Here is a 27584-nt window from a genome sequence, read left to right as displayed (position 1 = left end):
AATCCAATGTCATATTTTATGTCCTCTGTTAGGACTGAAAGCAGAGGTAGAAACAGGCAGAGGTGGTAGAAAATGTCTGGTAGCCCCCACCCCACCTTCTACCAGCACAGGGCCATCTGGGAAGAGGTGAGACTATTTTGTTGAAGTCATACTAGGTGAACTAGGTAGGCGACCTGGGTTGTTCACTTTTAGTAATATGTGCTCAATTCAAATAAACTAGAGTATAAAATTTTCTGTCTACCCACAGTGGTGGGAGTTGCGATTGGTTTATAGTTTTCCTTTGTGAAGGTTTGCCTTTATTTAGTGTGGGGCTGCAGCGCCTTCCCATCAAGCAACTGTTTGGACTTTGGGGGTGGCCAGTCCTTTCCAGATGCATAGACAGTATAGGGTCACTGGCCACACTGTAGTCATCTCCTCAACTGTGGGCAAGGCCCCAGAGGCTGGCATCAGTTGCCTTGACTTGGCTGGAGTGGGGCTTCCTGCTCTCCAGGGATGGGTTAGAAATCTCTGTTCATGGGCTTTGGCAGGAGTGGAAGAGGAAGACACTTCCTTTGGACGCTAGCCACTTATAACCTTTCTGCCAGAGAAGACATTTAACCCTCTCCCCTTCAGCACTGCAGAAATGTCTGTGTGGTGCTGGGCAGGGAACTGAGCCTCCAAGAGGGGCACTGGGTGCCATGTCCCCCTGGTGGGCAGGGACCACATGCATAGGGTTACCCTTGACTTTGGCCCCAGCCTGCATTTCACCAGCCTCTTGGTCACCCACCCCAAACCGGAAAGATGCCCATTCCTGGGTCAAGTATTTTTGACAACATGTGCATTTATTTGTATTAGTAGTACAAACGTAGGAATCCAAATACAAATACAGAGTGCGACCCAGCCACCAGGCCCAGCTGGCCCAGGGCAAGGCACGGCCTAGAAGGTGCGGCGGGACCGGACGGGGCGAAGCGGGGCGTGGTGCCGCCCGTGTCGCCAAGGCACGTGGGGCGCAAGTGCGCCCTCGTTTCACTAGGACACCACGAGCTGAGCTGCACGACTAGCAGGGAGTTACATCCTTGAGAGAGGGGAGGAGGACAGCAGGATCTCAGAACCATCTCGGGACAGTGGGGAGGGGCCCGAGATGGCCCGAAGACTGGGAGTCAGGGCTTCCAAGTCCATGTGGGATGACGGGAGCAGGGACTGTTGGAGGCCACTTGGTGAGTACCCTGGCCTGGTCCTTGATCCACCTTCCTAGAGAGGGGTGGACACACACACTTGAGCAGGGTGGACCCCTTCTCAGGACCGAACTCATCTACCCTTATGTGCTCACAGTCAATTCCAAGATGCTCTCAGACTCTGGAATTCCTCTACCTTCCTCCCACCTGAACAAGATGGCTTCACAAGTAGGAAGAATTGCATTGAGGCAGAGAACAGATCAGGCTTTTTCCCTCCCTTTCTGCCTGGGGCATTTCCCAGGGCTCCTGATGGTTTACTTTCCACACAAGTTTCAAAAAGAGAGGACAGTCCATGCACTGTGGCTAATTCCAATGTCGCGTGGTTCACACTAGACCTGATCGATGCTTTCTCACGTTGGACATGAAAAATGCGTCCTAAACAAGTGTGAGGATGGCTATTTGTCACCTCCATCTTGAGAACTACTTCTAGCTTATCAGATAATACTGACCACCTGCACAAATGATCATAGAATCGCTCAGATGTGCACCCAAGTGAAAATATGATCGTGCTCTCAGTAGGAGGCAGGATTGTTTGAACTCAGAACCAACTCTGATCAGGTATTTAAACTTGATTTTTTTTTAAGAAAGAATGTGGTCCCAAATTTCCAGAAAATATAGAGACTGTCCATTTCTCTCTCTTTCTCCCTCCCTCACTCTCTCCCTCACTCCTTTATTCCTTAACTAAACACTTAGTAAGCTAATATACTATCACTAGTAAAACTGTGCTCCTTTCTACTTTTTTCAACTACATTTGGGGTGGTGGGTAGAGTAATACACATGTTAATAAGTTGTTCCAGTTTTACCACTGTACATACATACACAAATACGCACATCACTGCATGTAAACACAAGATGGCCCTTTGCTGCTTACAAGACAACCCAGGCCCAATCCCTGAAAATTATTACTCTTCTAGAATCTTCCATAGAAAATGCACTCATGAGGAATGACCCTTTCACTCAGTCCAGGAGCTGCTTGTAAAGAAAAACATATCATGTAGTTTTATAAATATATGCATGTAAACATTGTTCACTAGCACAAAATTAGTCATTTTGAAGGTCAAGAATAATTGAAAGTATCTTTTACAATATCTTAATACAGTTATTCTAAACAGATAATATAATAGTAAACACTGTAAATGTAATCAATATATTTTGCCTGTGTCTACTTCTATCTAAAAGTAAAAATCTCAAGATAAATTAGGGGGAATAAAAGCCTAGACCCAAATTGTATACTAAGAAGCATATTGATTGTCCTTTTGGGCTAAGAAAATCTGTGGTGTCTGAAGATGCATCCATTTTAGGGAAAAGAGTTCATAGCCAATACATATGTTATCTTCATGAAAAAGAATAACAAAGCCACGTGAGATAAAACAAAACAAAAACAAAAAACCCAGAAGCAACCAATAAAGAAAAAGTAGGTGGAGTGTTCTCTTAAGGAATAATTTCAAATTTGATTGAAGCAAGGTAGACAGACTAAGACTGAAGGGACACAGAGAAGTTATGGAAATGTTTTAGAAAAACAAGTTTTTAAACTATAATCTGCATATCTAATATTTAAGCTAAAATTAAAATTTTCCATTTTCTTCTTAATTTAAGTTCTAATTTTGTTATGATTTGGAAAAAAAACATTAAACCTTTGTTTTGGATCAATAGCTAAAGACTAGTATGGAACATGTAAAAGGATATAGATGATAATAATGGTCATGATGATGATGATGGTGATGATGGTGATAGTTATGATGATGATGATGGTTATGATGATGCAACATAGTTTATCTTCTAATATCTTACCCTACGTGGCTCACAATTTGAAATTTTAATCAGCAAATATTATGAAATTTCTATTATTACTCTTCTTTCTATAGATTCTAGACCTACCCTGCACTAACCAGTGCATGGACTAAATGAATGGGGCAGCTTAACTGAATGGTGGATGGGTTGACTGGGCTAGATAGAGGATGGGGTGGTCTGATCTCTCCATAAAAGTGATTAAACTATTGTTCTCTGTATTGGGGTGCCTTCACTCAGTTGACAAAACTGAAATCCCTCCTCATAAATGTGAACAGTACAGGATAAAAATATATTTTAGTAAATTCTAAACAAATAAAAACAATCATTATTTATTCCTAAAAATCAGTCTGACTGAGAGTTAGGACTCCTACTTTTTTTTTTGTTTTTGGAAATTAGGAATTTTAATCCTTTTGTGAATAACTGATTAGTGGGAGAAATGAAGAAGAAATTCCAAATAATCAGAAAAGAAGAAACTATGGCAACTACCTTGACAATCTGTGAGATTTCATTATTGGAAATCAGTCTTCACTATTGTTTCCAATCTGTTCAGTTTAAACTGTTCAACAGACATGGAGAGCCTTCCTTCCCTGCAGGAACCACTATCACCCTCACTTTGTGGAGCTAGTCCACTTGGCTGGGAAAACTGTGTTGTGGTTACAAATTTGAAAAACGAAGTGGTGAAAGTAAGCCAATATCTGAATAATGCAAGCAGAACAATTTAAATTTCCTTTAATTACCTGAATGTTGCATTCAAACAGTGTTTGTTTTGCGTGTGTGCATGTGTGTGTACATGCATGTGTATGCATGTGTGTACACAAGTGTGTGTGTATGTGTGTTCATGTTTGTGTGTTTTGTCTTCCAAATTTTCTAGCTCATGTTCCTATATTATACAATCTGAAAAACCCACTTGGTTAGCTTAAAACGTTGAACACTTGTTAGTGGCTGTTCAACTAATTTTTTAGTACTGATTTAAACTAGTCTAAAATTTGGTTTTTATGTGAGCAGAGTAATAAGAGGATTAAGGTATTTTACTGACAACATTAAAAAGCAAAGCATCATTTAACTAAAGGACATTTTGAAGAAAAATAGTAGGGAATAGCCTCTCTTTAATTTTAATAGAACTAAACCAGGTTATAGCCTGGAATTGCTGACTTGTAATTAGAATAAAGTTGAAAAGAGGAATGGAAATGGTCTAGTCTCTAGTCTTCAAAACTATCAAACATTAAAGAAGGCAAGTTTTTATTCTCCCAGAGACATGAATGACTGAATTATTATCCTGTTATCTCAACATGTACATGCTTTCTCCTTTTAATTATAGAAAATTATTTCTAAAGTAAAAGGTTAAGTAAACAAGGAATACAAGAAGGGATTTGTCATTTAGCCTGAACTGTTATTTATTTATTTATTTATTTTGGTCTTCGGATATGATTATACGATGCAGAAATACTTCTAAACCTTGTCAACCTGAATGTTTCCTACATGCAAGTTTGAGAGGAAGAAATAGGCACAGATTGCATACTTCCTCAATTTGGGGCAATTTGAAGAAGACTCAGCAGAAAGTCATGAATTTAATATTTGCAGTGTATTTACAATCTGTTTGCCCCCCCCTTATTTCCAGACATCTTTCTGAATATTTTAAAAACAATAGTGTTCTGAACATTCCAGTGTGTATTTATATATGATTATGTTTATCCAAGTCATTCATTAACTTTTCTTTTTTACAGAAATTGGGTCTGAAACTTCATATTTATATAGTTTATAAATTCTCAGAAAAAGCAGATATTTGTAAGATCATGGAGAGAATTCAAAGTGCTTTGTGTCTTGAGAACATTGATCTGATATAGTGATAAGTATATGCTTGGAAACTAGTTATAATTCTTCAAGTTTGCAAAATAAAGAAAGTTCTCAGTTTTTGGCAGCTGAGATAAAAAAAATAATCAAGGAAGAAGAGGTTCTGTTTGTCTTTTTTCTAGCCCTTTAGATAGAGTGCCCCATTGCTTCCTAGTTGTGGCAAGTATACGTTAATGCAAAATGGGGTTATGAAATACCCACCTTTGCTTGCAGAGTATGCTATTTTGCAGAGAAGCAAAAAATATGTCTAGACACTTTTACTGTAGCAAGCTATGGCCAGATAAAAAGACTCAGTGTGAAGGGTGGACACTCACATCCCATCAGAAGCACTAATTTAGATTGGCCCCAATTTCCCTTATGTAGCCTGAAAATGCTTTGCCATGGAGGACAAGCATTTTTTCAACTGAATTGACAAAAACTATTTTCTTACCTGATTTGTTATACAATTAAGGATAAGACTGCTTGGCACACACACACACACACACACACACACACACACACACACACAAAAGAAAATCCTGTCTCCATCCATCCATAAACAATAAATAAAACCTGTCATGAATATATGTGATTACAGAAAATGGAAAATCTATGAGATGTGTATGATATAAGCTTTATGTGTTATTTTAAGGCATATGTTGGGTAAAAAGGGGGCAGTATTGGCTGGGTCAAAAGTAACTTATAGTAACATTTTCCTTCTCTGCCCAGTACCTGAGAATCTCTCCTCTGGTCACTGGTGTTGAGACTTTGTAGAAACAGAAACTTTCTAGGCTCTGAAGAGGAATTTTTTCTCTAATTTCATTGATGTGGAATGCCTTTTCTTTTTTCTCCCTCTCAGCCTGGATGAAGCTTAAAGGAGAGACAGTCACAGTTGTAAGTATGATCCACAGTGGTAAGAAATTAGAAATCCTTTTCAAAATACATAACTCTCATCTCTGAAATTTACAGTATTTCTGAAAGTGAGGAATACAGTAGCACCTTTAGAATACCAGCCACTTACACAGTTTCCCCACCAGCTGCCATGAAAACACAAAACATATTTCTCAAGTCTAAATGCAAAGCAAGCTGGCCAGAGCTCTACAGGCGCTGGGTCTGGGTGGAACAGCCTTACACCCATGCACCTCACACATACGCTACTAACCAAGCATACTGGTGAAGGAGAGTCCCTCAATTTAAGAGAGATACATTTCCTTCACATTCTTCCTGTGCTTCTCCTCTTCCCTCCTCCAAAAGGTAAACTCTTACATAGTTAATAAGCAAGCCCCTGAGCTCTGTACCTGCATGAGGTACATACCATCTCTTGTATTGTGGACTGAAGGCTTATCTCAGAAGGTGAGACTTATAAGAGAACTTGAACAGACAAGCCTGCAGAGAAACTGACATTGGTGTGCTCTGAGGGGATGTTTGAGTTCTTTTTAGTCAGAACCCATTGTGGGTAGATTGCTGTATGGGCAGGAGTCTATTTTATACTTTGTGAGTGAACATCTATGAGACTCTCTTGAAATAAAAGTTTTCCTTTATGGAGAAATGAACCATGAACTAGTGTTTAAATTAGCAGGATGGCTGAGATCAGGGGGAAGAGAATGGTTGGATTCAGCAAATAGGTTATTGGTAAGTATATCCTACACATATAATTTTATGAGTTGCCAACAACACCCAAATATTGAGTAGCTTTGAAATAAGAGGCATCAATATAATTTTTAAGGTAAAAGTAGAGCAAATTTATCTTATAAAAGTGTTCTTAGGTTATGTCTCTTCCAAGAAGAATTTCACTAGAAAATTCATCTCCCTCCATAACTACTTTTAAGACATAACAGGTTGAAATTCTTCATATTGTTAGATATTATAAATTCATAAAGATGAAAATTATGCTTGAAAAGGACTGACTTTGGACCACCTTCCATGGGTACTCAGTGCTTTGGTGGGATATGGTGGATTCCTTTGGTCAGGGTGCCTCCAGGACACCACTGCCAAGTGTGGGGGAGTAGTTTATGCATGAGAGACAGAACAAGGATGCTAGTATGTGAAATTCTTCAATAGAGTAGAAATTTCATGTAAGCCAATAGGTTCAACTTGTTTCTCCACAAATATTATTTTATGTTTTAAATTGAATTTGCTAAATAGAACCCAATTGGCTTGTGGCCTATGTAGCCACTATTAAATCAAAGTCAGGGAGATGACAGGAAGAAAAGCTGAGGACTTGGGTGTCTCACACTATATAGATTCAGTCCTTGAAAGCTGGGTGATCATACCAATGTATTTGCATTCACTTGATATGAATGATATTTCATAAATATAAACAGATTTATATTATACTTTTCTAGCCTCTTCCACTCCCATCCCCTTATGTCTGGTCTTAATCCAGTAAATTATGTGAAATTAGCACTTTTATATATTCTCTCTGTGTATTATTTTACCTTCTTTTCTGAGTAATAATTGTACTTACAATAGATAATTAAAATAAAATTTTATGGTTTCCAATAAAATTACTTCAATTTTATGGATGAGAAAGATGAGAAGTACAGAGATACTGGTAGCAAAATTTTAGTACCAAAATTTTAATAATGCCAAAGCATTATTAATGAACTGGTGGGACTGTTTTTCCTATCAATGGTGGGAGGCTTCTGAAGAGTCTTGTGAAGTTACATACTGGTATCCAGTTATAACAAAGAACTAACATCAAGAACCAAGTTAGTTTTGTGTTATAAAAATATCAAAAGAGTAATAATTTCAGGGGATTTTTTCTTTGGGATTTTGCTACATATTCATATCTCAAAGTATAAAATAATTTTGTTCATCAAAATATATCATTGATGATAGCCATTGCCCTTTTTTTGCATCTAAAGTTGATTTGACTTGAAAGTTAATTATAACTATGAAACTTTTAAGTTCCATCTATATTTCTTTCACACTTTGGAAAACATTTTCACGACAAGAGCTTATGAGTGCTGTATACTTGTCTTTGCAAGATGAAGATAATCATTGAACCTGTAATAGCATAACATACAAAAGATACATACTCTGGGGTTGTGTTTTGGTCTAACAAAACACAACTCTTAAGGTTAAATGTTGAACTCCAACTGAACTAATCCAAGAACCCAAAGTTAAAATACTGCTTACTTTTAGTAGTTTGGAATAGAGTAATAACCTTCTGATGTTCAGAGATAATCAACATCATTGAATTCAGCAACATGAGAATTTTTCAAATCATATTTTTTTCTCAACTGGAAACTTGTGGATAATGCATATACACCCTTCCTAAACCTAGGGTGAGATTATTAAATAAAGAAATTTTAGGTAGCAATGATAGTTCCAGAGTAAAAGAGGTCACAAAGAGAGGAAACCAGGTCAAAACTCACTGCAGTTCATACTTGAACTCAGACTGTCCAGGAACACGGGGATGAGGTCAACATGAGTGTGTCCCGGCAAGCAGTGACTCCACACATGTGGGCACTGGTGCTCCTAAGAGTTGCTAAGGAAAGATATAGAAGGGGTCTTGGCATAAGAGAGCTTCTCGGATATTTGCTTACATGTTTTACAGATTTCCTTGCAATGACAATTGGCAACTGTTTCCAATATCCAAAAACCATTCATAAACATCACCAATTTACAGATTCAATAAGGGATTAGCAAGAATATCACTTTAAAACTCAATTAATGTGTGTGTGCGCACGCATGTGTGTGAGTGTGAAATGCATAATAGAAATGGTTGCCAGGTACTCCGGTGCTGCTCAAAGGTAATGTATAACTTCAGATAAACTGAGCAGTGTTTTTCCTTCCTACTCCAAGTGGTCACTACTGGTCTGGGGACAGTGAAAGTAAAGAGTGAAATCTAGTGCTCTTTACTCATCACCACAGAAATATTTAGAGATACAGGTATCCAACCCAATAGACCAAGTTGAAGAGCAGGAATGATGTAGGGAAAAAGACCCGAGAATATGAGTCCAGCTCCAAGATGTCTATGTGAATACGCCCTTTTTTCCAAGATCCGGATTTGCATTCTTCATAGCAGCAGAAGAAGCTCTGACAGTCTTTGCCATCCAGACACTCATAGACGCAGGTATCTTCAAATTCCTGCCAGTATACAGAATTGTTTAAAGTGATCATTGCAGGTGGTGGTGGCCTCACGTCAAGGAGAGAATAGTTCTGTAGGCAATAAGAACAACACAAGAATCATCATGAATGCAATAAGAACAGCCTGAGATAAATCTAGCAATTAGGTGCATGTTATATCTGTCCACCAAATAAGGAGGATAATGCCATGCCTATTCCCACACATCCCCCATCCCGGAACTGGACATTTCAGTCTTTTAGAGTTCAGTCTGCCAATTAAATATTTGAAAATCCAATGCAAAAAAAGTACAATGCAGCTTTCAAAAGTTGCATATCTCAAATTGCTGGTGAGGGAAGCTCAGCACATTTTCAGATATGTATTAACCATTTCAAGTCTCTGTTCTGCCTACTTTTCTGTTGATTTGGAGTAAATATGTACATATTGTATATAATCCCCAAATATTAAGCACTACATATATTGAAATGTGGAGAGAGAAATTTGTTTTTCCCTAATTAGTAAGTAGTAAAAATATGGTATTATAAGACTGATGGCAGAATCTTCTTGTTCAATGTAATTAAGGTAAAAAATGAGCTTTCAGTGTGTGGTGGCCAGACACCATTTGTCACATATAGAGAAATAGCCAAAAATGTGTACAATTGGAATGTTTTATTTTCTATTTCCCAAGCTCTCTTCCTGACGTGGAAAAGTCAGTGTAGGGCCTGTATAGGAGAGGGGGTGACTTACGTTCACTCATAAATGAGATGAATCACTCTTAACCTTGAGAAGTGTCTTCATATAGACTTGCCAATTCCTCAGGCACTTGTTTGAGTTCTTCCAGATAACTATGAATTACGTATTAAATTGAAGTCTGTTAAGAGGTTATATTTCTAAATTTGACTGAATAATGTGAGAGTATTAAGGATTATAGTTGCCTTTCTGCTTTAGTTTTATTTGTGCTGGTTGAACTGAGGGACTGAAGTGTGCCAATGGAAGTAGTGAAAGCTGAAATCAAGGGAGAGGTGAACACACAAACCCAGTTCTCAGCTGACTGGCTAGATCTGTTGTTCCTTGCTTGGGGAGAGAGACCTTCCAAAATTCATTGGAAAGCATCGTGAATACCTCTTATGCAGCTGATCCTTTAACAACATGGATTTCAATTGTGCAAGTCCACTAATATGCAAATTTTTTTCAATGAATACAAGTCCAGTACTGTTAATGTATTTTCTTTTCCTTATGATTTTCTTAATCTTTTTTTCTCTAGTTTACATCAATGTAAGCATATAGTATATAGTACATATAACATACAAAATATATGTTAATCAACTGTTTATGTTATTGGTAAGGCTTCCACTCAATGATAGGCTATTAGTAGTTGAGTTGTTGGAGAGTCAAAAGTTATATACACTTTTTTGACTGTGTGGGGGGGGGTGGGAGAAAGGGCAGCACCCTTAATCCCTGCATTATTCAAGGTTCAACTATATTTTTTAAGGGTCAACTGTATTTTTACCCAAAACTATTTTTACAAGGAAACAGTGTACATCTTTTCTTCTACTTCTGGATTTTAGTTTGATTGAATATGCTCATAGCTATGTGAAGCCGAAAAGCAGAGAAAAGCAGGTAAAAGCGTATAGCACTCAGTGTCCCTATTGGTAAGCTTTGGGGCATCTTTTTAATTCAGAAGTATTTGTGTGTGAGGTCCAACCCAAAGTGAGACATCCCAGACCACATGTTCACTAAGCATTGCCTACTCCACACATACCAATGACCAGTCAGGAGCATCACAGAAAACCTTCTACCTTCTTCCACACCTTTGGGCAATGATAGAAATGAAAGCTTTGTTGTTCCATAGGCTCTACTGTGGACACATCTCCTCAAGGTTAATAGTTCTTAAACCTGAGTGGGTATAAAAAATCCGTGGGGGCGGGGGGGGGGGGTGGTTGCAGAAAAACAAAAAGTTGATTCCTTCTGTACTTCAGTGCATTTGAGGAATCTGTATCTTTTTGGCAAGATTCAGTTGGAAAAATCTGCCTTTTTAAAGTAATTGCATATGTGTTTTGACAGTGTTCAGCCAGATATTCATCCTTTCATTTCATCAACACTTTGTCCCTGTGTAGTGACATACAGATGAGAAGCATGGCCATTACTGGCAAGACAGGCCCAAAGGAAGATGTTGATTCAGAATGGGCATCAGAAGGCTCTTAAAGGGTGGGGACAGCTCCTTAGAAATCTAAGGGGTGATCAAGGAGCTACAGGCAAATAAGCAGCCGGGTTTCTGGAGGCAAGGAAACCCTATTCACTTCTTCATTTAACAAACTAAAAACTCATGATTACGGGGCGCCTGGGTGGCGCAGTCGGTTAAGCGTCCGACTTCAGCCAGGTCACGATCTCGCGGTCCGGGAGTTCGAGCCCCGCGTCAGGCTCTGGGCTGATGGCTCAGAGCCTGGAGCCTGTTTCCGATTCTGTGTCTCCCTCTCTCTCTGCCCCTCCCCCGTTCATGCTCTGTCTCTCTCTGTCCCAAAAATAAATAAACGTTGAAAAAAAAATTAAAAAAAAAAGTCATGATTACTGAAACATAAATAAACCTGATCTAATAATTGAGGGCTTTTAATAAATAAGTAAATAAATATGGAATAAAATTAATTGCATCTTATAATATTGAAGATATTATTATTCTATTATTGAAGATATTATTAATAGCCATATGTTAAACTGCTTACATACTTTTTAAAATGTATATCTCTCATTTATCATAAAAATTTCAAACTGGGCTCAAAATGGAGATTTTAATTAATGCATCTCCAAGGTCACCTACAGCCTGACTCACTCCTGCTTTGCCTGCATGTATGATGCAGTCCCTTGACTTCCCTGGAAACCTGTGCTTCCTGGGTGGCAAGTTCTACTGCACATATGAAGTGGTTAGCTTTGCATTTTACAGGTTAGGAAACTGAGGCACAGAGATGTTCGAACAGCTTGACCCAAAGTTCATGCATGAGTGTTAGTGGGCCTGCCTCCTCTCCCTCATTGCTCAGAGACTGATCATCTCTGCAGATGTTGGTGATAGAGGGTCCCTTAACTAGCCTAACCCTGTGGATCTTTCAACATAGAATTGAATACATTGACAATTTTCATGAAAAGTTTGAAAATTCCCTTTTTTTTCAAAAAAAATTAAGTTTATTTATTTTGAGGGAGAGGGAGAGAGAGAGAAAGAGAGAGCACAAGCAGGGTAGAGGCAGAGAGAGAGAAACAGTCCCAAGCAGGCTCTGCACTGTTCGCACACAGCCTGACACAGGATTTGAGCTCAGGAACCATGAGACCATGACTTGAGCCAAAGGCAGAGGCTTAATGGGCTGGACCACCCAGGCACCCTGGAAAATTCCGTTTCTCTTTGGCTATTTTATGAACTTTTGTTTAAGATCTCTCTGTGTCTTCTCACCTGGCCTGGAGCCCTTTCTCTCTGAGTTGTTTTTCTATGTACTTTCTTCAAGGTCATTACAGTTTTCCTCTTAAAAACAAAAGAAAACGATTCTGATTTTGTGAAAATTTATTATTATTATTATTATTATTATTATTATTTGCTATGTAAAAGATTCTTTTTTTTGGCAATATCTTTCGTATATGAAAGGTGTCAATATTTCTTCTTCCACTCCCAGCTCCCTGGCTGTGTGTGATAATGTGGTTTCTAGGCCTCACGATATGTGTTCTGACTTGTCTTTGTTTACAGCATCCCTATTCCCAACCCTTTCCATTACTTTTCAGTGTGTTGCTATTTGGAAGCATTTGCTGGCAAATCTGTAGTTCTCTGTGGCTTCCCACAGCTATAAAAGTGGCTTCAGCACTCACCTCTGTCAGAACTAAAATGATACACTTTCAGAGTATAGATAACCAAGCAGTCACTTTTAAAAAACATGTTGAAAGGCACTAAACATAAATTACTGACCAGCAGTTAGAAAACCATGTATGGTATATAGGTGGGCATAAAGCATTCAGTGTAATTAGTATAAAGGAATACAAGTAGTTACATATAAATTTTGTTATATGATAAAAGGGTAGCTCACATCAGTAATTTTAAGACATTTCTCTATTTTTCAAAAGTTAAATTCTTACTTCAAGCCATATACTTAAAATTCAGATGCGTTACTAATTAAATTTAATAATATTATAAATTGTTGAACCTTCATCAATATTTATAGGGCTTAATTTCTCCATATTTCAGCTTCCTTGTTAGTAGAATGGGTGAGGTTACATGAACTCAAACATGAAAGCACTTACAACATAGGGTCAAACAGAGTAAGTGCTCAAAAGAAAGTGACGGGAGTTAGATCATTCTGAGGGTAGGGAGGACCTTCCCAAAGAGGACACAAGAGGCAGAGACCACAAAGGAAAGACTGATAGATTTGGCAACAGGAGACTTAATACATGTGGAGAAAAGCACAAGAAACGACAGTGACAACATGGCCATAAAACTACTTAAAAAACATATTAATATGCTTAATTATTCTGTATGCGAGTATATAAATTTTATGTTATATAAAATATAATACGCATAATATATGATATAAGTAACTGGCAGATAGTTACTTTTAACTTTAAAAAAGTTAAGACATAAATAAGTTATAAATGTTATATAAAAAACTTACATAAAAGAAGACATAAAAAGCAATTCACAGTAATAGAAATGCGAGTAAAAAAATAAACAAGTGAAATATATTCAACTTTGTCAGTAATCAAAGAAATGATAAAGGAACATTTTGCAGGAGCCATTTTTCTGTTTGTCTATCAAACCTAATGCAAGGAGAGTTCTGGGAGGTGGGTGTCCCACACTGCTAATAGAGCCAAGCAACTCTTCTGACCCAGCCATTTTGCTTATAGGAAATTATATTAATAGTCACAGGTATATACAAAACTGCAATGATAAGAATATATATAAAAGTGAAACGGTGTGTATTAGCCCCGTTTCCAGCCACGACTATCTGTGCGTCAATCATTGCATATAATTCAATCATTAAAATGATCCTATAAAATAATATTATAATGCAGAAACTTATTCATAACATTTTTGAGTTACAAAGCAGAAATATGTATGTATATGCTGATCCCTGGGTAGAAGGATTATGATTATTTTGTTCATTTTCCAAATTTTCTAAGTTGGATATTTAAAAAAAAGTATACACACTTTTGAAAGGAGTATGTGCAACACTCATTGTTCTTCAATATATGCATACATAAACAATAACATATTCAATCTTAATTTAGAAGAGTTCTCAGAAATATTTGCACCTTCAATGCTATACATACGGAGGGGGCTTGTAGGCTTATTCGCTCATGAATCCACCTTGAGGAATCTGGATGCAATAACTACAAGAAAACCAGAAAAAAACAATTAGAAACCTTCTGTGGAAATCTGCATTACAGATCACCTTAGTTAAGAGAAATCATTCATGTGTGATTACATCAATCCATGTCACTGGTAGGTAAAGTTGAAGAGGTACTTTATGGTTATATTCATAGCTTCAGAATATTTGTCTTTTTTTTTTAATGTCCTGTTGAATTAGCTATTTATATAACAGTGTAGAAGATCCTTAGGAATAAGGATCATTTATTGCAAACTATCCTTCCCCTACCTTTCCAGAAAATCTTTGCTACTGGAACTTACCGATGTTTTCTTCTTAGTGGTAGTTGGTTTTCTACAACTTGAATAGTAGTTGAGGGTGGCATACTCCATCAGAGCAGCAAAGACAAATAAGAAGCAAACAGTCACAAAGAGGTCCATGGCTGTCACATAGGACACACGGGGCAAGGAATTCCTGGCAATGGTGCTAAGCGTGGTCATGGTCAGCACTGTGGTGATGCCTGTACAGGGAGGGGATAGTTATCAAGTTGTAAAAGGAACCACACAAAATTCCTCCACTCCAACAGTGTTTTATTTTTAGGTAAATCCTCGTTGACATTGGATAAATGTAATAATACTTTATTTTTAATGTCTATACAATTTTGCAAACAACATTTCCATAGAGCTTTTACCATAGTCTTCACAAAAACATTAAACTACCTGAGTTAAGTCAACACATTTCAATTTATTCAGAAATTCTCAAATTGTCTTATATTTTCTCTTTTAAATATTTTTTAAGTGATACAGTTTGCAGTCCCCCAGACATTTTCTCTGTTCCACATCTCACACTATTCTTTTGCCAAATAAACCATTTCCTTTCTTGCTTTTTCTTTATGCAATTTGTGAACTCCCACCCTTCTTTAAGACCAAGATGAAGTACCACTCTTTCTGAGGTCCTATTGCATGCACCTCAGAGTTGATAATGTGAATCTGCACTACCTTGTGCCTTCTATGTACCTCATTTCTACATTAGCATAGATAATTGCATATGTCTTTATGGTTTTTGCATGTCTGTCTCCCTGAATAAATTGTGTGATCATTACAAGCAAAATTATATCTTGCTCATCTTTGCTTACCTGTCAGCAAGAATTGTGCCTAACACATTTTAGGCATTCGAATGGAATGCGTTGATTCATTGATCAATTAGTTAATTCATAATACTTAGTGTTGGTCTGACTTTGACTATTTCAATACTTAGTGAATCAATTCTAAAGATTCAGAGACTGTGGAAAAGATTTAGAAAAGAGACACCCATGTGATGGATGGTATAAAAGGAAAAAGAAATGAAAAGAGGATAAAGGCTATGAAACATGAAAAAGAATGAAATGACTGGATAATTATTATGCAAAACAAGTTAAGGCTAATTCAACCCTAGATGAGCTCCTGAGAAATCAGAACCTGCTAGAGCTGTTGGACACGCAGGCTAGTGACATGGATCCTGGAATCACAGGAATATGGACATTAACACTCACTACCTGTGTGGCTGAATGAGAGTACTAGAAAATATCTGCCAGGCAGTAATACTCAGTGATTAGGTAGACATGATAGATAAATGCACATTAGTTCCCACCTTTACTGTAGCATCATAGCTCCTGTGTGTTGAATGCCTCCCTTACTTCCTCAGGGAGGGTAGCCAGGGCCATTTGGAGGATGAGGCTAACAGCACAGGGTGGACAAGTTAACCATGTGTAAAAGATATTGACCTGGAAGTCAAAGCCCCCTGCCTTGCTCTCAGCCTTCTCAGCATTTGGTCATGTAAAGTCACTTACTTTCTTTGAATCTGTTTCTTTAATCAGTATGGTGAAAATGGAATGCCTCCTTACTGTAGGTGGGAAAGTTGCCATGCTTCATGTAAAAATGGTGTGTATACTTGGGGCACCTGGGGGGCTCAGTCAGGTTGGTTAACCATCTGACTTTGACTCAGGTCATGATCTCATGGTTCATGAGTTTGAGCCCTTCATCTGGCTCTCTGCTGTCAGCACAGAGTGTGCCTGGGATCCTCTGTCCCCCGATCTCTCTCTGCCCCTCCCCTACTTGTGCTCTCTTTCTCTCAAAAATAAATAAATATTTTAAAAAATGCTGTGTAAACTTGAAAAGTCTACACTGATGGCAGGTGTATTTTTATACAAAAAAAGATTTTGTAATGAATATCCAATTTAACTTAAAAAAAAAATATGGTGACCATGTCATGCCTACAGAATATCTAGGTAGGAATTTTTTCATTAAATTTGGGGATTTTTAACTTCATTTCTTCAAAAATTTTTATCTTATTTTATCTCATTCTGTAACATCAGTTACAGCTATGTTATACATCTTCATATTGTCCAACAGACCACTGGGATTTATGTTTTAAAAGCTTTTATCCCTGTCTTCTTCAGATTAGCTAAATTTTGTATGATGGTCTTCAATTATGCCTGAACTTTTTTTCTGCTCTCTTGAATCTGCTCTTAAGGCCATTTAATGAATTTTTCAATACAACTATTATACATTTCATTCTAGAATTTACTTTTTAATATACTTTATTTGCTGAGATTATCCATCTGTTCATTCACTAACATTACATTTTCCTCTAAGTCCTTTAACATTGTTAAAATAGCTGCTTTAAAGCCCATGTCTGCTGACTCAAAATCAGAGTTGTCTTTTTATATTGATTTTTTTTTCTTGATCATGAGTCACATTTTCCTGCTTCTAAGAATGTCTAGTAATTTTTTATTATATACTCAATCTTGTGGATGATACCTTACAAAGATTATGAAGTATGCTATCCTTTTTAAAAGCATGTTAAATGCTTTCTTTTGGCAGATAGTTAATTTACTGATTGTTCTCCTTGATCTTCTCATGGCTTGATTTAAACTTTATTGAAAGCAGTCCTACAAGTGCCCCTTTAGTTTTAAGCACAGTCTTTCTGGTGTCTCAACTAAATATTCTGGTGTTAATGACATTTCTTCACTCTTCTGGAGTGTAAATATATTATCTTATCTTCCAGCATTATGTATTTCTAGTATCTCTAGCCCCTTAATTCCATAGTGGTAACTCTTTGACAGGACTTTCATAGTCTCAAGTTGTGCAACCAATACTACATATTATATTGTTTTGAAGCTGATTTTTAAAGTCATGCTTACCTGGCACTTGTAATTGTGAGGTAATAACCCCAAGAACAATTACTAAATTTGTGTTGTAACTTTGCTGGGTGATTTACCAATTTTATTATGCATTTTCTAGAAGTATGCAAAACTAACACTGGCAACAGATATTACAGGTTAGTTTTTTTGTTTTTTTTTTTTTTGTTTTTTTTTTTTTTTTTTTTTTTTTTTTCTAAAACAGTAATTTTTTTTTTAAAAAAAAAAAAAAAATAAATAAAGAAAAAAAAAAAAAAAAAGTGAGAGGTTTTGCAAGGATTTTAAAATTGGGGCAGCTCCCTCTTTTTTCTGAAAGACATTTTTCTGGGAAAACAACTATATATTTAATATATATTACCTGTTTTCACAGGTCAAAATATTGAAAGTTAGGTAATATTCCTGTCATAAAGAAAAATTGATATAAAATGTTACACAATTCTAAAACCACTGAAATTTAATGTTTTATTAAGAGGACTTTTTGGGGGGGGGGTCAGAGGAAAATTCATGAAGACTTTGAGATTTAGTGTGTAGATTATAGCTGAAAAGAATGATCACTTTCTTGTTTGATGGTAAAGTTGCTATAGGCAATCTCTTCTGTTATTGAGAGACTATTTAATGATATCGTGTCTTCAGTCTTCAAAAGTGCATGAAAAGTTGTGTGTCCGTACACTGATGTAATGAGATTTTCAGCATGACAGATTCACAGGACATGACTACATTTTTATGATTGACATCATCCTTAGAGTATCAATGATGCAATTGATTTGTTCTGAATTCCCAACCCCAACTGATTTTAAGTGGCACACATAGAATTCTATTGTCAGAAAGAAGAGTCTAACTTGACTACTTAAAGCAATCCAAGTACATTTGACTAAAGTCTTTTTCACTGGAAGTATTTTTATTAATACTTCTGTGTTAATATTATACAAAATGGTGGAAGAGTTTTTTGTTTGTTTGTTTGTTTTTTAACTCACCTAATGCTGTTCTTGCTGGTGTAGCATCTTTTTTGATCCAAAATGACACCCAGGATAAAACCACAGTCAGTATACAGGGAATGTATGTTTGAATAGTGAAGTATCCCATTCTTCTACTCAATTCAAAATATATAGTCATGACAACATAATCACCTGTAATAAAGTATTGTCAAAAAGTAAAACAACTTTCTTTGGTTAAAAAATAATTCAGGGGCAATAATTTTGTTAAATATATGACTTGGATAAAAATATACAACTACAGTAGTAAGTTGTGAAAAAAGGTCAAAATGCTGGTGTTCTTAAACTTAATTTTTATAAACTTTATTTTATCTATGGCTTTCAAGGCATTTTACTGGTCACCGGAAAAGACACACAAACAAACATATTAATTGATAGAGGAGACAGACATGCGCATCTATTCTTTGACATATTATTACATAACGAGCTATTATTGCTTGAGTCCATCTGTGTGTTGCGTGTTTAAAATCAGGGGTAATATGATAGAAGAAGATAGGATTCAGTAGGCAGAGAGGGAAAGATGAGGACCTGAGGCCCCCGGTTAGGGAAAAACACGTATTTGGAAAAATTCTGGGAGTGTCTGACCACAGGAAAAGCCCCCAGGCATAAAGCTCCTCTTAAGAATGTAACAGACCCCACCTACTCCCTCTCAGGTTTCCCTTAGGAATTTAAGGAAAGACCTAGGTGTGGCCATAGACACCCCCGCCCCCGCGCCCCCCACTGCTTTTAATGGAAATGAGCCAATCCAGAATGGACAACCCAGCACCCAGAGTCATCCAGAGGGTAAGGGCAGAACCTGAGAAGGAACAAGGGGAAAGGGAAGGGGAGGTCTAACCAAAACCTTTTAAAGCAAGGACACTTGCTTAGTGTCGCAGGCATTCACTTTTGAATGTCTCCTTTCTGTAAAGAGAGCTTTCCTACTATTCTTACTTTCTAATCTTATATTCTAATAAACTTTTGCCTGCTGCTCATTTTGTGTCCACGTCTTAATTCTTCAAAGCAGCGAGAAAACAAATCCGGGTATTGTGGTTAAAAAAAAAAAAAAAAAAAATCCTGCAACAGTAACATAACAAAATCCATCCTCAAGTAGGTCCACAGTCATTTTGTTTTTTTCAATAGTAACAGAGCTATACATAAGCTTTCATACATAAATTTGTGTAACAATTTTATATTTCTATTTTTATAGCATAATTTTAGCTTATCAATCTTGTTCTTTATGTTTTACTCGATATTTTTAGGTTGATGTTATCCTTTCATGACTCCAGCAGTTAGGCTGTGCCAACCCAGAAAACAAAAAGAAATCATTTTATGACTTTGCTTCCTCCTACTACAGCAAAGCTACACCATAAAAGAATTGGGAGGAAAATAGTTGTTACTAGAGATTCCATAAGATTCCTGGTGGATAAGGAGAAGTTGCATGCTTAATACATGAGACATTTTATTCCAAAATCATCTCTATTTTGTATCTTTTCTGCATAACCTCCTGCTGAGAGGATGTCTATCCCCCCTTCCCATTTGACTTTCATTCTTCAACATACTGGATTGTCTTTCAGCACCTGAAATTCAGTGTCCAGACCTGAACTATCATATCCCCCACACCAGGCTGTTCTCTCATCTAAGCCAGGTCCTTCTCTCTATTCAAGGCACAAGTCCAGAAACCACCTGTCACTTCTTTTCCCTTATTCAATTCCTGCATTGCTCTCAATTCCTTTCCCCGCAAGTACCAGATTCTCTCATAGTCCCTGGCCTATCTCCTAACAACCAGTCCTTTTCCACTCCAGACCATTCTATGTCCTACCATCAAAAGGATCATTATAAAACACAAATATCATTATATCCCCTTCCTTATAATCCTTCACCATCATCTTGCTACCTTTTTATCATTGTCATGACTTTAGTATGGTCTTTACTATTCTGCATGCAATACTCATTTCCCTATAGTCTCCGCACTCTGGAAATCAGATTCTCCCCAGGTCCTCAGACATACCAAGATTTTTCTCCATGGGTCACTAAGTTTCTTCTCATCTACCTAGGATGCTCTTCTTTTCTTTTCCCCTGCATCCCAGTAGTTCCACTCACCTTCAAATCTCAGCTTAGAAATCATTTAGTTCACCACGAAGTCCTCACTGAGCCTCTCCTGACAACTGTTATTCATTCATTTCTATAATTACCAGTATATTTTTCCAGACCAAAAAACTGGTTGGGTTATAGAATATATCATTTTTTTTAACCAGTGTTACTTTATGATAAACAATTGATTAGTGTTTATTTATTGAAAAGATCATAATGAAATTTCCATTTTTAGTTTAAAAGATTGACAAGGAGAATATATTGAGCCCATATAAAAACTGCCTTTCAATAATTAGAATTCTTTTTGTAGTGTTCTGTTGTAGCAATATTCAGGATGGTTGATAGAAACATCAATGTTGAGATCATTTTCTGAGAAACATTTAAAAGTTTAAGCAAATTAGCATTTCAATGCAAAGGAATCAGAATGATTAACCTGAAGCAATCAAAGGACACAAAGATATATTTCTAATATGAATGCCAAATTACATAATTTCCTGGGGAAATATTGTTGAATTATGTGCAATATTGAAATAACTTTTAACCTTTACATAAAATTTCAGTTAAAAACCAAAGAGAAAACAAACAGTAGACAGAAAAAACAAACATAATAAATCACTCTAGTAGTTATGAACATAGCCCCAACGGAATATCCAAACAGTTGAATAGTTTCTTCAGCCACCATTGTAGGTTCCTGAGAAAGATAAAGAGGGACAATTCCAGAGCACATACACAATTCATTTTAGCAAATCTCTCTGCTTTCCCCCAACCTAAGGTAAATGGACTCTATATATACCTAAGGTAAATGGACTCAACATATACCTTTGACTAACTCAGAGATCTGCTGAATGTCCCATCATCAGGTATGAAAGTGAGATGGAATGTCAGGGACTCATTCTGGAGCCTGAGTCTATAAGTTAATTGGCTCTTGGTGAGGTTTTGGGACACACTCCAAAATGCAGTTACAGGGAACTTCATGGTTCCAAATTTCCAGCTTCCATAGGATACAAATAGCTGGGGAAGAGAAGCAAGAGGAATTGTGGGTTCTAGGCCCACTGCCCCTCACAAGAAGACCAACACATAGCCATTATACCACTCATCCTAAATTGGAAGGAAAAGGCCATGGGATCCTAATTTCTAGTTACATCACATATTTCTGTACACACTTAATTGGTTTATGTAGGCCTGAGGTATAATATGTCCTCAGGGGAGGTGAAAGCCCTTCCCTATATCTGTAAATAAGTGGCTGAAAAGTTTCTCAGACAGGCCAAGTACATGAGTAAATTATATTTGTCATTAGTTTTAGGGTTCTTAATTGAAGAATGATGTTCCTTCTATCTGCTCCCTTTCTGCAAGTGTACATATATCCACACATATACATCCACATACATAGACACTCACATACACCCATGGACCCGGTCTACTCCAACTTGGGTGTGAAGTCTCAGGTCCTGCCTCATGCTCCTTGGAAGCTTTCTTTCCCTCTCTGTGATGTTTAATCATGCACCATGATCAATGTGCAGCTTTCCTAATGCAGTTTACAAACTGGACCAGAATGGTTTTGATTTTCTGTGATCAATTCTTTTCAAACAGAGGTACCTGGAGTCTTGGTTGACTCTTATGGCAATAATAAGGATCTAGCAACCACAGAGATCTCCATAGTCAACCCTGGAATGTGCCTGGTGCCCACTTTCTGGGGGAAAAATGGCATAGAAATAGTTGGGGAGAGAATGAGAAACTTCTCTGATCCATCAAGGTAAAAAGTCATCTTGGGCCCAGTGGATTTAAAAGAAAAAAAAATGGCTCTTTTTGCCAATAGTTCATTTTTGTGACTTTCTTTCCCTGAGCCAATGTAAGGAAAAATATATGAAATCATTGATTACTTTTTGAGACAGCATGTGTAGTACTACTTTTTAGCACAATGGCACAGAGTAGGCAGTCAATACACATTTAAGAAATAAACATTTATTAAGCTAATACTATGTTTTATGAATTTGGAAGTACAAAGATTAAGAACATTCAGAAAGTTCCTTCAAGGCTGAAGACTAGCCACATCTTCCATAATACCCCAGCATTGTTCCCAGAGAGAACTATTATAAATCAGTACTTATTCCATGTCATAGATAACCTTATTTATTTCTCCCTAGGCAACAAAACTTCCTTTGAATCTCTTTTAAATATCATTGTTATTTCTCCAGACTTAGTCTCCTTCTGATGGCCTTGCCTTCTCTCTGCCTTACAGTGGTATTTTCTCTTGGTCTCCTTTCAAAATATCCTAAGTTAATACCTCTTAAAAGTCAGCTAAGGTGTGGTAATCAGCAAGCAATGTTATGTATAAAATAAGCCTAATCTTCTCCATTTTAATCTTCAAGTTTGCCCTGGGAAAATTTACCTTATTCTTTTGCTTTTGACATTCGTACATGAAAATAAATTCTTGATTTTAAGGAATTAAATTTATTAAGCTTTTATTTAATTGTTAGTGCTGTTGGGGCGCCTGGGTGGCGCAGTCGGTTAAGCGTCCGACTTCAGCCAGGTCATGATCTCGCGGTCCGGGAGTTAGAGCCCCGCGTCAGGCTCTGGGCTGATGGCTCAGAGCCTGGAGCCTGTTTCCAATTCTGTGTCTCCCTCTGTCTCTGCCCGTCCCCATTCATGCTCTGTCTCTGTCCCAAAAAATAGATAAACGTTGAAAAAAAAAATGTATTTATTGTTAGTGCGGTTGTCTTATCCTTGAGAATCTGTTTCCTAACCTAAGATCATATATTGTACTGTTTTTGTCTGCAAGTTTTATTTTTATTTTTATATTAGCTGATCGTTCTTCAAATTGAAAAATTTAAGTTTCATGATCAGTTGTCATAATATCATTTGTTGCTACCCTCATTCATCTTCAGTGCCACCTCACATATCCTTATAAGTATGGATCTGTTTTATTCATGCAGCCAGATATGTATGGATCTGTTTCTGCATGTCAATTCCTGCACAATTACCATACTATCTTAATCATTAAAACTGGAAGACCCACCCTAAAATGACCTCAAATTAATCACACATTTGTACATTTCTCTCAGTTTGAGTGTGGGAAGAACCTGTGATTTTGTTTTAGCCAATAAAATGTAACCTCTGACTTCCTTGATCAGATTACTTTATATAGTACAGGTGAATGGATATTGAGATCTGTTGATTTCAAACAAATCCAAAGAGAGACTGTGGATGGGCATGACTCAATCAGGTGAAAACCCTTTGAAGGACTGGGACTTTCCTGAAGAGAGATTCTTCTTTTAGTCTTGTAGCTCTATGGCTACAAATAATAAATGCTGCCAACAACCTAATAAGTTTAGAAGTAGATTCTTCCTTAGTCAAGCCTCCAGATGAGAATACCCCAATTGTAAGCTATGACAGCTTAAATAGAGGACACAGCTAAGGAAAATCCATTGCTTTTTACTCAATAAACTGTTGAATTATAAATGAACATTTTGTTTTAAGTCACTAAATTTGTGGTAATCTGTTAGACAGAAATGAAAAATTAAGGGAGAGTGACATCAACAAGATGGCCAAATAAGATGTTCCTCAAACATATTCGCTCTCAACAACACTCATTTGGCATCCAGCCACCTTTGTGTCTTTGTGGGAGCTGTGGGATCCAGGTAGGAGACTGTGAAATCCTGGTGCTATTCAAGAATGAAGACAGCCGTTTTGAAAAAAACAGACTTTTACCAAGGCAACTGACTCATCGAACCTAAAATCAGCTCTGTTTAATTCAGAACTCATCCATAGCCACACTTGTCTTTTGTTCTGTTGCTAGCACCATCTGCCAAGGGACTCATGAGCAGTAACACCTACTATGCATTAGGTAATAGGCATACAGAACTCGATCCAGCTGTGGACCAAGAAATGGCTTATGAACTATCTCCAGCCCCTGTTGGTCACTATCTGGGAGTCTCTGAAGAACACTGATTTAGATGTTTACCCACAGATGAGAGGCCTTTGTGGAAGTCCAGGAGTCAAACAGAGATGTTGAAGCACACTGCTAGAGAAAAAAAAAAAAAAAAAAAAAAAAAAAAAAAAAAAAAATCCAAGACTGGACACATTGAAGAGGGAAAGAGAAACATTTTGACTTTAGTCATATCACCCACCCCCAAAGTAGCACAGCTCAGTTCCAAGAGAGATCTTCTTGGTCTGTGATTTCTCCCACAGGGAAAGCGAGAAAGTGTGAGTACCTGACTTCTCCAGCTGTGTGGGATGGTGCTAATGAGGTCCATTTCTCTCTCCTCTCACACAGAGTGCTGAGTCCTGCGCTGCATGCCTGGAGGGTGGTAAGCACTGAGAGAATAGCAGCCAGGGATTGGAATGGGATATAATAAAGGGACACAGATTATACTAACAATCTCACGGACTCCATCAGGAGGTATGCCTGCAAGTGGCTGGGAAACCTCGTCTCTGGACCTCCCTAACTGGCCAACAGGTACCTCTAGTGCTCTGTATGCCACTCCTTTCCCCAACAGTGGCTGGTTCCCTATGTGCATTCTCAGTGGTGGTAATGGCAATCTTTAGCAAATGGCTAGTGAGCACATACAGAAAGCTGGCTCAAATCTGTGGGCCTGGGAGAAACTACACACTTGAGGTCTCAGCACAGCTCTAGGTAATGAAAAAGAGAGGCTGTGAGCACCCACTATGGCTTTTCAGGATTGTGAGAAAGCATATAAATTTAAATATTACGCTACAAGAGGGAGCAGACATACCCATGGAAAAAGTCTGAGAAAGACTCAGAATCCCTCAGGCTGATGGAAGCTATTTCTCTCCCAAAGTCAGCACATAAAGACTGGAGGAAGTGAGTCCTACTTCAAATGCAAAGACAATAGTGCAAGACTTCAATGAATATAAAAAAAAAATTAAGGAAACATGATCCCAATAAAGAACACAATAATTTTGCAAAAACCAACCCCAAACACCAAGATCTATGATTTACCGAAGAAATAATTCAAAACAGCTATTTTAAGGAAGCTCATTGAACTACAAAAGAACCAGAACAACAATTTATTTTTATTTTTTTTATTTATATATGAGATTTATTGTCAAATTGGTTTCCATACAACACCCAGTGCTCATCCCAAAAGGTGCCCTCCTCAATGCCCATCACCCACCCTCTCCTCCCTCCCACCCCCCATCAACCCTCAGTTTGCTCTCAGTTCTCAACAGTCTCTTATGCTTTGGCTCTCTCCCACTCTAACCTCTTTTTTTTTTTTCCTTCCCCTCCCCCATGGGTTCCTGTTAGGTTTCTCAGGATCCACATAAGAGTGAAACCATATGGTATGTGTCTTTCTCTGTATGGCTTATTTCACTTAGCATCACACTCTCCAGTTCCATCCACGTTGCTACAAAAGGCCATATTTCATTTTTTCTCATTGTCACGTAGTACTCCATTGTGTATATAAACCACAATTTCTTTATCCATTCATCAGTTGATGGACATTTAGGCTCTTTCCATAATTTGGCTATTGTTGAGAGTGCTGCTATGAACATTGGGGTACAAGTGCCCCTATGCATCAGTACTCCTGTGTCCCTTGGATAAATTCCTAGCAGTGCTATTGCTGGGTCATAGGGTAGGTCTATTTTTAATTTTCTGAGGAACCTCCACACTGTTTTCCAGAGCGGCTGCACCAATTTTCATTCCCACCAACAGTGCAAGAGGGTTCCCATTTCTCTACATCCTCGCCAGCATCTATAGTCTCCTGATTTGTTCATTTTGGCCACTCTGACTGGCATGAGGTGATATCTGAGTGTTGTTTTGATTTGTATTTCCCTGAGAAGGAGCAACGCTGAACATCTTTTCATGTGCCTGTTGGCCATCCGGATGTCTTCTTTAGAGAAGTGTCTATTCATGTTTTCTGCCCATTTCTTCACTGGGTTATTTGCTTTTCGGGTGTGGAGTTTGGTGAGCTCTTTATAGATTTTGGATACTAGCCCTTTGTCCGATATGTCATTTGCAAATATCTTTTCCCATTCCGTTGGTTGCCTTTTAGTTTTGTTGGTTGTTTCCTTTGCTGTGCAGAAGATTTTTATCTTCATAAGGTCCCAGTAATTCACTTTTGCTTTTAATTCCCTTGCCTTTGGGGATGTGTCGAGTAAGAGATTGCTACGGCTGAGGTCAGAGAGGTCTTTTCCTGCTTTCTCCTCTAAGGTTTTGATGGTTTCCTGTCTCACATTCACGTCCTTCATCCATTTTGAGTTTATTCTTGTGAATGGTGTGAGAAAGTGGTCTAGTTTCAACCTTCTGCATGTTGCTGTCCAGTTCTCTCAGCACCATTTGTTAAAGAGACTGTCTTTTTTCCATTGGATGTTCTTTCCTGCTTTGTCAAAGATGAGTTGGCCATACTTTGTGGGTCTAGTTCTGGGGTTTCTATTCTATTCCATTGGTCTATGTGTCTGTTTTTGTGCCAATACCATGCTGTCTTGATGATGACAGCTTTGTAGTAGAGGCTAAAGTCTGGGATTGTGATGCCTCCTGCTTTGGTCTTCTTCTTCCAAATTACTTTGACTATTCGGGGCCTTTTGTGGTTCCATATGAATTTTAGGATTGCTTGTTCTAGTTTCGAGAAGAATGCTGGTGCAATTTTCATTGGGATTGCATTCAATGTGTAGATAGCTTTGGGTAGTATTGACATTTTGACAATATTTATTCTTCCAATCCATGAGCAGGGAATGTCTTTCCATTTCTTTAAATCTTCTTCAATTACCTTCATAAACTTTCTATAGTTTTCAGCATACAGATCCTTTACATCTTTGGTTAGATTTATTCCTAGGTATTTTATGCTTCTTGGTGCAATTGTGAATGGGATCAGTTTCTTTATTTGTCTTTCTGTTGCTTCATTGTTAGTGTATAAGAATGCAACTGATTTCTGTACATTGATTTTGTATCCTGCAACTTTGCTGAATTCATGTATCAGTTCTAGCAGACTTTTGGTGGAGTCTATCGGATTTTCCATGTATAATATCATGTCATCTGCAAAAAGCGAAAGCTTGACTTCATCTTTGCCAATTTTGATGCCTTTGATTTCCTTTTGTTGTCTGATTGCTGATGCTAGAACTTCCAGCACTATGTTAAACAACAGC

At 37.6% G+C, this 27584-nt stretch overlaps 1 protein-coding gene across 3 annotated transcripts in view; it reads right to left on the bottom strand.

Moving 5' to 3' along the window:
* Positions 1–800: 800 nt before the first annotated feature.
* The window catches only part of GABRG3 (gamma-aminobutyric acid type A receptor subunit gamma3), a 717311-nt gene continuing 690527 nt past the window's right edge, over positions 801–27584 (bottom strand). The window contains exons 7-11 of one of the 3 annotated variants that reach the window (XM_040493886.1): positions 18393–18545; positions 14564–14760; positions 14206–14265; positions 12344–12412; positions 801–9002 (exon numbers count right to left, since the gene is read on the bottom strand). In XM_040493886.1, the coding sequence (XP_040349820.1) occupies positions 8721–9002; positions 12344–12412; positions 14206–14265; positions 14564–14760; positions 18393–18545 (761 nt within the window). In that variant the 3' untranslated portion in view covers positions 801–8720. Of the gene's footprint in view, positions 9003–12343; positions 12413–14187; positions 14266–14563; positions 14761–18392; positions 18546–27584 lie in introns of all 3 variants that reach the window. The other 2 variants (XM_040493887.1, XM_040493888.1) reach the window with 2 other exon arrangements.

This window comes from Herpailurus yagouaroundi, unplaced genomic scaffold (assembly GCF_014898765.1).
Source record: "Herpailurus yagouaroundi ecotype Mexico unplaced genomic scaffold, PumYag 185, whole genome shotgun sequence".
NCBI lineage: Eukaryota > Metazoa > Chordata > Mammalia > Carnivora > Felidae > Herpailurus > Herpailurus yagouaroundi.
The sequence above is the reverse complement of the archived record's forward strand: the minus strand, read 5'-3'. Positions and strand labels throughout refer to the sequence as shown.